General features: G+C 36.7%; 4 protein-coding genes across 4 annotated transcripts; all 4 read left to right on the top strand.

Annotated features, from left to right (window-relative positions):
* The first annotated feature begins 2,233 nt into the window (after positions 1 to 2,233).
* On the top strand, positions 2,234 to 3,069 carry LOC114732609 (probable histone H2B.1). Its single transcript, XM_028919919.1, has one exon. It carries the CDS (start codon positions 2,323 to 2,325, stop codon positions 2,770 to 2,772), a length of 450 nt encoding a protein of 149 aa, XP_028775752.1. The 5' UTR covers positions 2,234 to 2,322; the 3' UTR covers positions 2,773 to 3,069.
* A 3,939-nt stretch (positions 3,070 to 7,008) lies between these two features.
* LOC114732608 (histone H2A) lies at positions 7,009 to 7,991 on the top strand. Its single transcript, XM_028919918.1, has 2 exons — positions 7,009 to 7,303; positions 7,588 to 7,991. The coding sequence occupies exons 1-2, from the start codon at positions 7,094 to 7,096 to the stop codon at positions 7,825 to 7,827; spliced, it is 450 nt and encodes a 149-aa protein (XP_028775751.1). The 5' UTR covers positions 7,009 to 7,093; the 3' UTR covers positions 7,828 to 7,991.
* A 1,456-nt stretch (positions 7,992 to 9,447) lies between these two features.
* LOC114732611 (uncharacterized) lies at positions 9,448 to 10,380 on the top strand. Its single transcript, XM_028919921.1, has one exon. It carries the CDS (start codon positions 9,522 to 9,524, stop codon positions 9,831 to 9,833), a length of 312 nt encoding a protein of 103 aa, XP_028775754.1. The 5' UTR covers positions 9,448 to 9,521; the 3' UTR covers positions 9,834 to 10,380.
* A 1,017-nt stretch (positions 10,381 to 11,397) lies between these two features.
* Positions 11,398 to 15,165, top strand: LOC114732605 (THO complex subunit 4A). The gene is made up of 5 exons (XM_028919914.1): positions 11,398 to 11,691; positions 11,813 to 11,962; positions 12,657 to 12,725; positions 12,805 to 12,986; positions 14,530 to 15,165. Exons 1-5 carry the CDS (start codon positions 11,530 to 11,532, stop codon positions 14,705 to 14,707), a joined length of 741 nt encoding a protein of 246 aa, XP_028775747.1. The 5' UTR covers positions 11,398 to 11,529; the 3' UTR covers positions 14,708 to 15,165.
* Positions 15,166 to 15,200: the final 35 nt, after the last annotated feature.

Genomic DNA, 15,200 nt, shown 5'->3' with positions numbered 1-15,200 from the left:
AAAATCAATTAAAACAATAATGATAATTTAATAAGCAAAAAATAAAATTATTCCAACAAATAGGGATACCATAATAAAAAATAATTAATATAGGAGACAAGAAAATTAAATCTGAAATGTATAACGAAACGATAACTCTCAAATTAATCTCATATTTAATAGATGAAATCATCAATTTTATTTCGAATACCATCTTTTTTCTTTTCTTTTTTTGGCTGCCAACCGAATGCCATCTGCGTCATCCGTAATTATTCTTCCAGGCTCATAATTTCCCTCCAACTGTGCGTTTCCTCTTGTCCCCGCCTTGTTCAGATTCTGAGGGTCTCTATTTCAGGAACATATTTGATAAATACGAATCTTGAATAATTTTTTTGAAAATTTATCAGGTTCTATTTTAGGAACATATCTGATAAATCTTATTTTTGAAAAAAATCATAGGCCTGCCTCTCGTGCTCTACTTTTGTTTATTTACCAGCAGAGGCACGCGTATTTGACATCAAGGCTTTCCCATCAACGCAAGGTAACGTTCTATGGGCTATGCCGGGGGTATAATAATTAATAAAAAGGCAGAAAAGCATCTTTGGGTTTTATTCCAAAAAGAAAAGAAAAAAAAAGTGAAGCATCTTTGGACAATTAGACGGCCATCCATAATACGGGTGTTCAAAGGCCGCCCTTCAGGTTCCGACCTTATTGGGACAGGACGGTTTATGTTGAAATTTTTTAGAATGGAACAAACAGGGATGGAACAAAAAAAAGAGACCGAGTCCCGGTCCGTTTCGCAACCATTTTTTTCAGTCCCGGACTATTATTAGAATTATGGATATATTTTTTTTTTATCCCATTTATATAATATCATTTTTTTCATATTTTTTTAAGATTTGAGACTATTATATAGAATTATGGATATATTTTTTTGGAGCTTTTATATTTGTTGATGATTTGAGACTGTTGATGATTAGAATTTCTAACAAGTTTTTATTGTGTTAAAAGCTTTTGTTTAGAGTTTTTAATGATTATTATATGTAATATTTTGGGCTTTTGTTTAAGGGTGCCCAAAGAAATAAAAAAGAAAACAAAAAGATGTTTTTACAAGGTCTAAGCCCAAAAACCTACAATTAAGAAAAAAATAAGATTTTATTAAAAAAATTTAAAAAAATATCGAGACGTCCTAGTCTCGTCCCGATGGGAACTGGGACAACACCGGGACGGGACGAGACACGAGACAGAAAATCTGCTCCATTACTGTTCATCGGGGTGGGCTTGTACCGGTCCCGATTCGTCCCGTGAACAGTCCTAATCCATAATACACGTAATTACAGCGGGGGCATAAGTGAATTGGTATGCTTCTGAAATGTAATACAACCTAGTCCGATTTTATTCGTAAGCCATTTTAAATTTGTTTTATATAAATTAAATAAATTTTAAATTTTATTAACTCTTATTTAAAATTTAACAACTTTTTAACTTTATCACTATGTAATATATATTGTGTCCTATTGAAACAAAGTCAATACGGTATTAAATGAAATTAAAATTATATGTTCATATGAAATATTTTTTTGTCATATAAATATGACAAAAAATTACTACTCTTTTTTACCTTATAAATAGGATTAAAAGGATATTTTTTCAAGCACAGTCTCACTTTTTTTCTTTCACGACTCAAAATATGTAATTTTACTACCTTAGTTCTAATCACTTCAATGGTGTGAGGATTAAAAAAAAAAGGGAGGACCATGTTTAAGTAGTTAGAGAACAAGTTATAATAACATCAACACTAAAGGTTAAATTAAAATAAACTAAACACCAAAAATATTTTATTAAATAATTAAAAGGAGTTAACAGCGCGAGCTGCCCTGTTGACTTTGAGGGAGTGACCGTCCGTCCGTTAGAACGAGCTCTATAGACTACAGAGCAAGGTCATTGGTTGGCCCCAAAGGACAATCAAAGACGCCATTAAAACTTTTTTTGAAAAAATATCTCCGCGAAAGAAAGGCGTAACTCATATCGAAAGTCGCTCGTCTCATCAAGAGGGCATCAACGGACAGGGTCCCAGCTTTATCATCGATCCGCACATCCAATATCCTCCATCGAATCATCATGGCCGTCCATTCAGTCATTCTTACAGGAAACTATTTGACGGATTCAGAAGACCCAAAACACCGATCCGCGTGAAATCCTTTCAGCCAATCAGAATCGCACAATTTTTTATATATCTATCACCCCACCTCCTATTTCCTCATCAACACTCCAATCCCTTCAATCGCCCTTGTCTGATCTCAAACCCTAACTCTTCGAATTCTTGAATTCTCACATCCTATAATGGCACCCAAGGCCGAGAAGAAGCCCGCGGAGAAGAAGCCCGCCGAAGAGAAGAAGTCGACGGTGGCCGAGAAAGCCCCGCCGGCCGAGAAGAAGCCCAAGGCTGGAAAGAAGCTCCCGAAGGAAGGTGGGGCCGCTGCCGGAGACAAGAAGAAGAAGAGGAACAAGAAGAGCATCGAGACCTACAAGATCTATATCTTCAAGGTCCTCAAGCAAGTCCACCCGGACATTGGGATCTCCAGCAAAGCAATGGGTATCATGAACAGCTTCATCAACGATATCTTTGAGAAACTCGCTCAAGAGGCATCTAGGCTCGCTCGTTATAACAAGAAGCCTACAATCACCTCCAGGGAAATCCAGACGGCGGTTCGGCTGGTGTTGCCCGGAGAACTTGCCAAGCACGCTGTTTCCGAAGGCACCAAGGCGGTGACCAAATTCACAAGTTCCTAAATCTGGTGGTTAATTGGGTTGTGTGTTGACGTTTAAACCAAGTCTCAGATATCGATTGCCCGTAAATTTAGGTTTAAGTTTAGTAGTGGCTTTTTCTTTGCTGTTCTTCTTTTGGGTTAAAGGCCTGTAATTGAAGCTTCTTGTGGATGGCAGATTTAGGAGTATAGATTCTTATTATGTTGGTATGGTCCCTCAATGATATATGGATTAGCTAGAATCATAGTTTATCTGGAATGTTATATATTTTCGACGATTAATCACTATGATCTTTTTGTGTATTTCTTTTTTAATTTTTAACTGATGTGTTTGTTAGTCTGGAATAAGAGTAATCTCCTGAAACTCGAAATTGTTCTATTTTCTTTAAAAGTAAAGTGTTTTACTTTTGATATTCCCGATGAGTTGGTCCCCTCATCCTCGAAGGTTTGCTGAGGAATTTTTCCTTTGGGTTATTAAAGGCCAGGCCGAAGGGGCCACTTCAGTTTTATCATTTGGATTTTGCGTTGCACTGTCTTTTTCTGTACATAAAATTCACCCAACAAATATGTCATATGGTGTACCTGATTATTGAATGTGGGCTTGTTTTATGGTTTCAGAAAGTAAAATAAAAGAGACCTTCGTTAGGTTTAGGATTTATTGCTTTCCCCGGTTATTTAGGTTCTGTCCTTTGATGTAATTTTCAAGTTTTCTTGCCTTTTGATTCCAAATTCCAAAAACAAAAAAAGAGAAAGTAAAATGAAAAATGGAAAATTGATTTTAAATAAATTGTATCTAAATTATGTAACTGTGACAAACCATTTAAAATTTCGGACCTGCCGCTCGTGTTAGGCTCTTGTTAGCACATCCTATCCCAGCACCCTGGATTGACGCACTCTATTGCTTTTGGGTTTTTTTTTTTTTTTAAACCAGGCACTCTATTGCTTCAATGAGAAGCTAATAAGTTTTTAATTGTTCCAATTTGGAAAAAAATGTTTGATAAAAAAATTCGGAAAATATGTTTTATTTTGAAATTTTTATGCAGCCATAATTTTTTTGTTCCATCTGTTCTTTTCCATTCCAACATAGTTTCCATACTACAGAACTAAATTAAAATATTTTATTCAAAATTTGTGGAAAATTTTGCTTCTCTCCATTTTCAATTCTCGTCAAATGAACCGTGCGAGGGGCTCTGGCCTCTGGGATAGCAGTTAGCGCGTCCTTTCGGTCTACATAATCCGGTCAGTCGAAAATGACGGACAAACATAACTATCCACGTTTAAGCTTCCTAAATATTGTAACTTCAATGATCAAAATCGTTTTACACTTGTGGGCAAAAAAAAAAAAAATCGCTTTATGCTTAATGTTGTCACTGGAACTTCCCCAAATGGATATAGCCCTGCTACGATGGAAGTTATGGATCCTCTGAATTTGGCTTGACGCAAATTCTATCAACTACACTGCTTTTGTAACTTTTTTCCATTAAAAAACAAAAACCCGATGAATGATCTCAGATCCCGTTCCATGCCATTTTGCAAGGAAGCAACTTCAACAGACCTGTGTTACTGATACTCAACGATGAAATTGTAATATTTTGGAAAGTCAAGGAAATATTAAAAGTGGATAAGTTCCCAAATATAAATCGCAATTACCTACGTCACATACATTAAGATATTTTTCACTCTAGAACTAAAAAAAACATATGATCAAATGTGATATTTAGTTCATGAGTAGATTTAGCAAACTAATGAACAAATTCATTGCCTCTGCGGTTTTTATATCTTGTATGAGATTTTTTACTGTCGATAAGCACCTAAACTAAACTACTTCCATGGCCAACATCAATAGGCGGATATTCTGCACTTTGACGGTTTATCTGGAAGCCTTGAATTAAAATACTTCATTCTTATTTAAAAAAAAAAAAAAAAACCTCAAGCGTTATGTCCATATATGTGCACCATTCTTGTGTGTTCTGCTCCAATTCTGGAAGTTGTGGAAGCTGCCTCACCGTGGTTGAAACTACAGAGAATTGGAGATCTCTCACTTCTCGTCAAAATAGTTGAGTGTGTGAACATATATGGTGATTTATGATTGGAGAGTAGCGGTGTGGTGTAGAACGCCTCCAAGGGTTACGGATCTCAGAGACTCACATCTCTCAAAATTCATACAAATTTTTGCGCCATATGTGTTTGCAAACCCGATCTCCCTTGTGTCTAATTATTGGCTGCGTCTTGTTTGTGTATGAACTCAAGAGACCTCAGCGACGACGTTGAGAAAATCACAGCTCTATCCATGTAACTTTAAAAGGAGGACATTACAAAGTGCAAGCTTCAATTTATCAATCGAGAGAGTTGGTTTGATTCGAATTTGGAAATGGATCACAGGTCTAGTAAGATAGACAATAAGAAACCTGGTCAGGAGGTGTATCATCGTAAACATATAATTGTATTGAATTTTTATGGGATATTACAGTGAATGAAATTTTGTTATTTTATTGTAATTATTTAAATAATTAAATCATAGGTAATATTTTTATAGCTTTAAAACCTATTTGCAACTTAACGTAGTTTTTAATTAAGATTTGAAGGATCATATTTGTGATTGGAGGCATGATTTTTTAATCCTATTCAAAGCTTACATTTTAAGGAGGGGTATAGAATGGACAAACCAGAGCCCAATCCAAAAGTCTGGTCTTATTTTTGGTCGAGTTGGGTTTGACAGTCCGTGGTCCAGTCTAGTTGTGACCTAAGATCAGGTTAGACAATAGTTGGTCCACCGAACTACTTGGACCAATCCAAATAGTCCAGGACGTTAATTTTTCTTTTTAAAATTTTTTTTGCATTAATATAATATTTGGTTTCTTAAGTTTACATTCATTTTGATTTTGGTTCATCAAGTTTCAAATTATGGGCTGTGGTCTCCCAATGGGCAAAATAGTTCAGTTCTTATTAGATTATAGCGACCAATATTATAAATGAAAAGAAACTTAAGGAACCAAGACCAAAATGAGAGCAACTTAAAAGACCGATATGGTCTTAACCCTTTTTTTCCTTTATGGAATTAAAATTTCATACTAAGAAACATAATTTGCAAAATAAAAAAAATCCATAATCATATAAAAATTATCCCAAAATATTAAGACTCAATCATAAATTCATAAGAATTTCTAACAATATCAAATGACAATAAAAAATAACATTCTAAATTACAAAATATTTTTTTTTTAAAAAAATTCACTTGGACCATATAGGACCAATCCAAGTAGTCTAACAACTTGGTCCTGAACTCAGTCTAGCCTGACCAACTAGATTGATATGTTTTTGTTAGATTATTTATTTACACTAGACTGAATTGGTCCATCAGATTTTTCACACACTCCTAATTTTAAGTAGGCTTTTAAACATATTTCAAATAATTCCAAGGTTTTTAAAAAAATTGGCCTATAGGATTAGGATGAAGTTTAAGAGTTTTCATAGGCTCATTTGACCAAAATACAGCCCAACCTTTTTTCACCCTACTTAAAAATAAAAAAACATATTAATATTAAGAGAATGTGTCCAATCACTGAATTGATATGGGTTAAGGTGAGCACCACAAAGCATTTTCTTGGGTATACTGAGTACCCAAAGTATTTTATGATATATCCAGCAGTCTGAAATATTTTTTAGACCCGTCCAATACTATAAAGTATTTTTTGATACTTTTAATACCTCAAAATATTTTTTTTAGGTGCGTTTAACAACCTAACATATTTTGTGGTGCGTCTGATACCAATATAAAGAAAAATATTTCTGGGTGTTGGACGCACTTAAAAAATACCTTATAGTGTTAGACACACTTAAAAAAAATACTTTAAAATGTTGGATATATGATAAAATATTTTAGAATATTAGATGCACTTAAAAAAGTACTGATGTTTGAAGCATTAGAAATTGATTTTTCCCAGTATATTTTTATATATAATAAAAAATATATAAATAATTCATGATAAATCAGGAATAATGTGACGAGCCTCACCCCATGCACGATTTGTTCAAACCCCAAGAACAGTTCGTGCCATGAAAAAAAAGAAATAACGAAGAAAACAGAGAAGGGAATAAAATCGATTACTATTGGCTCAATTCAAATGACGCGGATACGTGTACAAAACATCGAAGCCGTCGATAATTCTTAATCCAACGTTCAGGCTGCGCTCGCTTGGACATCCTTAGTCTCAAAAGCTCTATATAAATCAGCGGCTCCGCGCCTGTTATTGCCATCAAATTCTGACTTCGCTCCAGTCATACAAATTTAGCTCTCCGTAAATCTTTCTTGTCTCTAGCCGGCGAAAATAGTAGGATTCAATTCAATGGATTCAACTGCGAAGGTGAAGAAGGGTGCCGGAGGAAGAAAAGGTGGTGGTCCCAAGAAGAAGCCAGTGTCCAGGTCCGTTAAGGCTGGTCTTCAATTTCCCGTCGGACGAATTGGTCGTTATCTGAAGAAAGGAAGGTACTCACAGCGTGTTGGAACTGGTGCCCCAGTCTACTTGGCCGCCGTCCTTGAGTACTTAGCAGCTGAGGTAATTATGTTCTTTAATTTCTTGATCGATTTGTGGTATTCCAGTTTCCACTGACGGTGGATCTCTGGATAGCGCCATTGGTAATGTGCGATATCCCAATGCGCAGCATATGGGTTCTGTAATTTCTGAAAATCTGCAACCATATGTTGGCTTGAATCTTAATTCATCTGGAAAGAAGGGAAGGCATTTTTGAAACATTCAATGATGGTCCTATCCTTGTATGATTGGACCGAATTTGGACAATTTCGTTGTGACTGATTCATTTATTTATACATGGGGTGCAGGTTTTGGAGCTGGCTGGAAATGCAGCTCGTGATAACAAGAAGAACAGGATAATCCCCAGGCATGTTCTTCTCGCGGTGAGGAACGATGAGGAGCTTGGAAAGTTGCTTGCGGGTGTGACTATAGCTCATGGTGGTGTTCTCCCCAACATTAACCCAGTGCTCTTGCCCAAGAAGACGGACAAGGCCACTAAAGAGCCCAAGTCTCCATCGAAAGCTACCAAGTCCCCCAAGAAAGCTTGATTCTATTTTTAGACCATTCGTCCTTTTGGTTGTGATGTAAATTTGCGATTAGGCTTATGCTTTAGCAAAAGGTATCAAAGCATTTCAAATTCAAATGTAGTAGCCCCTGTGATGTAATCGTCACATTGACTCATTGAATGAAATCACATCGATTTTAATTCATCTTTTGGTGGCGTGATATTGCAGCTATTGAGAATAATTCGGTGCTGTACCTTGTAGGTCGTATTTTATGGGTTCCTTTCGCGAGTCAAACCATTGTCTTCGAATTTGTTGAGAACGATTGTGATATTTCAGCAGACCAGAACCAAATTGTTCTGAGGCTCTATCCGTTACGTTTATTATGCTTGACTTATTTTTCGATTTTAAACTACTATAGATACTTCGTGATCAACATTTTACGAAGAAGAATAACTCGTGTCAAGTGAATTTCTTGGAGGAAGCTGTTCGCTTAAGCCAGCTAATGGCTCTGGATATCTCGGTGCAAATGTCATCTTCCAGAGCTCGGAAAGTTGAAGATATTATGCCCTTACATGTTCGAAGCCTCATAAACGAATCACTCCATGAACTTGAGAGAAGACGGGTAAAGCCACTTCATCTTCAAGGACGCTGTCTTCCCTGTTGGACCCAATTGAATCTATCCGGGGATGGATGTATGATCCACCTGGGGGAACCTTTTTTTATTTTTTTATTTTTATTTTTCGGAGGTCACAATCATTCAAAATGTATCAAGAGATTTATAATGAAGGGCTCTTTTCAATAGACGGAGCTTCCGATCTAACAGAACTCTCACCAAGTATTTAATACTGTTGAGACTTTTGGTCAAGTTTGCACAATCTTTTGCTGGTTGAATCAAGTACTTGGGAGTAGGCTTACAGTAAAATTAACTCCACAAATATTATTTTCAATCTTTACATAACTAAATCTTACCTTAAAAGCACGAGTAATTGGAATAGTATTACTAAAAGGGTATTTAGATGAAAATCAAATTGTGGTTTTAAAAGTATTTTTACGGTATACAAAGTACATATGTGAAGGAGTTTGCTTTGTTTTGCGGAAAAGTGTTTCTTCCAAACATCGTCTAAAACTAAGATGATAATTAAGTGCAATAATAGGTTTATAATGATTTTGCAAAGGCATACGGTGAGAAACTATGCCCCCTCAAAAGCTGTTTGGATCCCTGTTAAGATGATGAGTATCATAAATTCATCAGATCTGGTCTGTTCAAATATGATTTGAACAATCTAAATTTAAAATTTTTAATTAATTATTTTTAAATAAATTTTTTTTGAAAAAGATAATAATTAAATGATTGTCTTTATTTTTGATTTTATTCTTATTAAAATAATTATTTTAAATATATAAAAAGAAAAAAATAAATTTAACTCGTCCAAATAAGATTTTAACGGTTTAGATCTTCTGAGTCTGGGGGGTCATCACTTGCTGCCAAACTGGTTGGCCATTTGGCACGTATCATGCGCGAATCACAGTTAATTTCGCAAGCCCTTTTCAAAAGGTCCAAATGAATTGGTCCGTCAGCCATCACAAATGCGCACCTATGTCATTAGAGTTGACCAATCTGTTAGACGTGCCTCCACCTTCTCCGTCTTCCCCCACCCCACTCACAAATACTCACATATTTCCCTTCTGTGTCTTTCCATCTTCGTCCTCACAATTACCGCCACCATTTCATCCTCATGTACGTCTTTCGCTTTCCTTCAGCTTTTCGGCGATCCTCGCCCTTGCTCCGCGCCGCCGTGTGGACCCTTCTCTTGGTCGCTACGGTGGTTCTCGCGTCTTTGGCTCCCGGAATTGCATTTACTCTGGCCTTATCGCCTTGTGCTGGTGGTGCTGGCGTTGAGATTCCTCTGCAATTTCCCGGAGAGACGGTGTGTTTTCCGGAACACGCCGTGATCACTCGGTCCCACTTGGATTTTTTCTTGCCAACGTTGTTTGCTACTTTGGTTGTTGGTGCTTCGACTTGCCTGCTTCGTTCTCTGGCCTTGTAGAAAGGCGCGCGACACAGCCTTCTTTGTTTCTATCTTTTGGGTTAACTTAGCTTGATGAGCTGAAATTTTGGATTGGGTAAATCACCAGAAAATATATCCGTTTGCTTGAGGTTTCGTCTGTTACAAATCCTCTTTAACCTCTGTATTTCTCTGACGATTATGCCCAAATCGGTATTAGCCTAATTATACTCCCCCCCCCCCCAAAAAAAAACCTGAACCCTCATTGGTAGTGAACTCATGACGTGGTTAAACTGAAGTTCGTTGATTTTTTATATTCCTTCGTTGTTTCGTCCCCCCCCCCCCCCCAAAAAAAAAAAAGATCTATCATCCTTTTACGTCACAAGGCATTCAAGAGGATGCTAATATGGAATGTCGTGGAGATATTGACAGAGGTTCAATCGCAGAGGAGAACTGGGAAAGTTTGATTCAATTTAGTGTTCAAATCTTGAGTTGGTGTTGACGTGAGCTGCCAATTTTTGGCTTATTACCAGGTGACTGGGATGAATTAGCCCAGGGAGAAGTCAGGAGTAAAAAACTGCCTTCATTTATTTTTGATCCTCACTTTTATAGATTTTGCCCTGTTTATACGTGATTTTAAAATTCGAAGGAAACATTAAATACCATTTTATTAAGGAGGATTAATATTTAATATAATTTTTAGTCCCTTAAGTTTGTTTTCATTTTAATATTGGTTCCTCGAATTTCATTTTGTTTAAAGTATTGATTCCTATAATTTAATAAAAATTTAAACTATCTAAGACCAAAACATATAGTTTAAAACTTGAAGAACCAAAAATTACATTAACCTAATTAAAGATTATACTTTCATCTGACTCAAGAAATTCAATGGAGCATCAAATCCTTAAAATGAATCAGGACATATTAAAAAAGTTGAAAGGGAGTTTTGACATATTAATTCAAAGAAAAGTGAATGGATTTATTGGTTTGTTTGGTATAGCATGAAACTCAATCTTGCACGTTGTTCCGTAAAATTAAAAATTAACTAGACTGAATGAAGTTAATTGACACTTAGATTTTCATCTCAATCATATATGAGCGTTGCACACAATTTAAAAAATAAATTGTTTATATGAATTATGTGATCTTCGAAACATTTGATGCACACATTGATATGTGATAATTTAAGCAAACTCAAATAGTTAGCTATAGCACAGGGGAAAAAAATTAAGCCTAAGTCCAAATTAAATGAAGCAGTTGAATACATCTCGGATCTCTTTGAATCTGGAACGCCGCAGCTTAACCATAAATAACTAGGTTTGAACGCAGTTTAAAATTAAAAATAGGCCCAAAAGGAAGAGCCTGTCTTTGGGGGAGCAGTTGAAGACTCCTCGGTCTAAAAAGGATAAAAAATAAATGCGGAGGGAGGCCTAACGGGATTCGAACTCTCGTCTTTGAATGAATGCGTTGAGCATACGTGGTAACCAACTATTCCACCGCAGCATGATGAAGCTCCTCTGCCACAAGTTTTCTATATTATGATAATATGCTGCATGTTTCCGCTCCGCTCTTTTCCTAGCGGCTAATAAGACCGTGCTGCCTCTTTTATTACCCTCCGCTCACAAGAAGGCCTCTTTCGGGGAACCCTAACCTTCCTCCTCCCGTCCGTTTTCTCTTCAAGCTCCAACCATCTCTATCTCTTCCTGTTTCCGTGTGTTGAAGGTGAAAGTTAACAGTCATGTCTGCAGCTCTGGATATGACTCTTGATGATATCATCAAGAAAAACAAGAAATCTGGATCTGGTAACTCCAGAGGTCGTGGCCGAGGATCTGGCCCCGGTCCATCTCGCCGCTTCCCCAATCGTGCCGCCAATCGTGCAGCACCTTATGCAACTGCAAAGGTGCGTCAGTGATTTTTTCCGGCGAACATCAAAATCCTTGTGCCTTCGATTTGACGTTTCATTAAGTTAAGTGATGTCATTTTAACACCAGATTGGATTTTTCTTTTGTTGCGGCGTTTAGGCACCAGAGGCGGCTTGGCAACATGATATGTTTGCGGATCAGGCTGTGGCACCGCACGCAGCTCAAGGTGGTCGAGCGTCTGCCATAGAAACGGGGACTAAGCTCTACATATCTAATTTGGATTACGGTGTTTCTAACGAGGATATTAAGGTATTGCTTTTGGTTTTTGATTTGGCATGACCCATGCCGTTGAATTTTACATCAGTGTGAGTGAAAAAGGCTTCAGGTGGTTTTTTTCGCGTTTTATTTTTTTTCTGAACTTGAATATTTTATGAGATCGTTATGGATTTTTTTTTTCCTTTTCTGCGACCTAAAGAGCTGAAGAATTTCCTCTGGATAGAGTTGAGTTTTGTATGTTTAATTTACAACAGCTCTTGCTGTGGTTATACATCGTGTTTTATTTGACTTTGTTTCATATGACTTTACCTACGAACTCAGTCTATGCATTCTTGTCTTGTTATTTAATAGATTGTATATATGCACTTTGACTTCAATTGAATCTATCTCAATTTTGATACATCTATGAATGCATTCGTGATGAGACTTCAAACTTTGGCTGGGATTAGTATCCAAACTTCACAAGTATGAAACGAAAATAGAGGAATTTAGATAAGATTTTTTTAGTTATTTTTAATTTTCTTTACGTTGTAGAAACGAATCCTACAATTGTGAAGTTTTCATCTGTATAAAGGCTTAGCTGATTGTTTTTGGTCTTTTATTTTATATGTAGAAATGCTTCATTGGTGTTCTGATTTTTCACCTTATTCTTATTTTAAATTTTAATGTGGAGATACTTGAAACAATTTCATGTGTGATGTTTAAATTTTTTATTGCATTTTTGCAGGAGTTGTTTTCTGAAGTTGGTGACCTAAAGCGATATGCAATCCATTACGACAGGAGTGGCAGGTCAAAGGTATTTTGTCAAGTAGCCATATTCGATCCTTCTGATTAAATCTTGTGTATTGATGTATATTTATAAAATTCTTTTCCAGGGTACAGCAGAAGTAGTCTTCTCACGACGAGTTGATGCTGTAGCTGCAGTGAAGAGATACAACAATGTTCAACTTGATGGTAAACCGATGAAGATAGAGATCGTGGGGACAAACATTGCTACACCTGCTGCAGCTCCTGCTGCAAATGGAGCTGTTGGAGATTCAAATGGTGTTCCTAGAATGTATGCCCTTCACTAATGAATATTTCATTCATGGATTAATTAATTGACCTGTCTTGAATTATCTAATTCCTGAATGTGAGTATTTGCATATTATAATCATCTAGCAGTTCATGTGGCGTATAGATTTTTTTGGCTTGAATGTCTGAGGAAGTTCTTTTTTAATGTTTGTTTCTGATTTTGTGAGTGTTCAGAATTTTTTGGGCTTGCTGCAAATGATGGTTGAACCATCTTACATGATTTCACTGGAGAAAAAAGAAATTATGTTTTAAAATAGAAATAGCTGTGTGGTTTGACACTTGTGCTGCCAATAACCTAATTATAGTCCTTTTATACTTTTTAACTGTCAGCACTCAGCAGAGATTATTTCAGCTGTAGGGTGTTGAATTGATCCAGAATATTGTACTCTTTTTTTCTTCGTTATGTTTCTAGGATTATTTAATGGGTCCCTTGTGCATCCTCTTCTTTCTATGTACTACGTCAACGAAACTTTGTCTTGGTGAAGTAAACTCATAGTTGGGTCTATGTTATTAAAAAGTAGTTTAAGTTGCCACCTGAGACTGATTTAGGTGGTAAGTGTGGGGTGTGGTATTGATAGTGCCAAGGGCTCTATCAGAAGTTGTTGAGTTTTTGAAGAGCCTTGATTTTTTGGATGACTAATAGTCTTATGTCAGTGAATTAGCGAGGCACTTCTCCCCTTAATATTTTGATGATTCTCTAACTGCTGAATGTGCTTTTGAAATTGGAAGTCTTGGAAAATTGAATTGTCAAAGGAGGTGGACGCTTCCTTTGTGAACCTTCTCTTTTTTTGTTAGTTGCTGTTAATCTTACAAAATCAACTATATTTTATCTGCTTCTCATCATGAAATGTAAGATAGATGGAGATCCGGAAGTTTGTGAATAAATTATTGATCCTTAAAGTTGTTTTCTCATGTCAATAACTTCCTCTTCATTGGTATAGTTTTGTCAGCATTTTTTGTGGAAGTGAATCTGGATCGGTGAATGATTGTGATTTATTGACTTCAGAATGGCTAAAGCTTGTTGAGATATGGAAATTTTTGTACTGGCTTGATTGATATAAGCAAATGATTTTGGATTGTTGAAAGACTGCTACTTACGGCTGGTGGCTATACTGATTATGAATTCCAAATAAGATATTGAAAGTCAAAAAAATGCTCCCCTGAACCTCAAATATACTGATAGAGTGTGAGGCTTTTTATCTTTTTGCATTCCAAAATACCCTGGATGGCTTTCTAACATTTTTGTGGTTATTGCATGCACGTATGCTGTCGCAGTATCTCTCAGATAATTGGATTGGGAGGAAACTGTGATAATTCATATAATGTATTGCATCGTTTGTAAATTCGTTTTTCTACTCCACAAGCTTTACATTGGGCTCTGGAATTTGAATTGCGCATTGAAATTGAGTTCCTTTTACTTCTACCTAAGGATATGTTTTAGTCTGCATGAAGGGGTTAATCCTGTGATTGTCAAGTTTCTTCCCTTGTTTGAAAGCTTATGTGTCCTTAATCTGTCTTTTGAGCAGTGGACAAGGTAGAGGTGGGGCGTTTGGAAGGCCACGTGGTGGAGGTAGAGGACGTGGCTTTCAGAGTGGCTTTCAGAGGGGCCGAGGACGCGGAAGAGGTCGTGGAGAGAAGGTGTCTGCAGATGATCTTGACGCTGAATTGGAGAAATATCATTCGGAGGCAATGCAAATAAACTGAAGGCCATGTTATGTGTTCTAGTTTTTGTGCTATTACGTCTGTGGTTGTCAGGTGCATGGTGACTGAACAGCACCTATTTATGTATCTTTATCACAATCCTACTTTTTAGGGGAAGGGAGAGATGCTTCATGAGTGGAAACTTTTAGACTTGATGTATGGAGTTTGGGCTTCTGTTGTCTAATATTCTTTATCCTTGGGTATGAAATCTGGGTTGACAATCAGAGGTCAGCATGTTCTCTGCGCCCACGCTTGCTTTCAATGGCTTTAATCATATGTTTTATGCAACAAGTGGGTCATGGAGGGGAAACTATGATTTCATCTGTTCATACAAACAAAGCACTGGCTGCAAGATGTGAGGCTGCAGAATTCACCCACAGCTGCTTTGTGAGTTGGTTTGACAGTGGAATCTTCAAATGAGGTAGATTCGCTGCTCCTTACTCCTGCATACACCCCACCCCCCAAAAAAAGAACTTGTGATATCGTTATCTTAACT

The sequence above is a fragment of the Neltuma alba genome, unplaced genomic scaffold, assembly GCF_004799145.2.
Source record: "Neltuma alba isolate B1F8T4 unplaced genomic scaffold, ASM479914v2 tig00012920_pilon, whole genome shotgun sequence".
Lineage (NCBI taxonomy): Eukaryota > Viridiplantae > Streptophyta > Magnoliopsida > Fabales > Fabaceae > Neltuma > Neltuma alba.
Note: the sequence above shows the minus strand (reverse complement) of the source record. Positions and strands in the feature narration are given on the sequence as shown.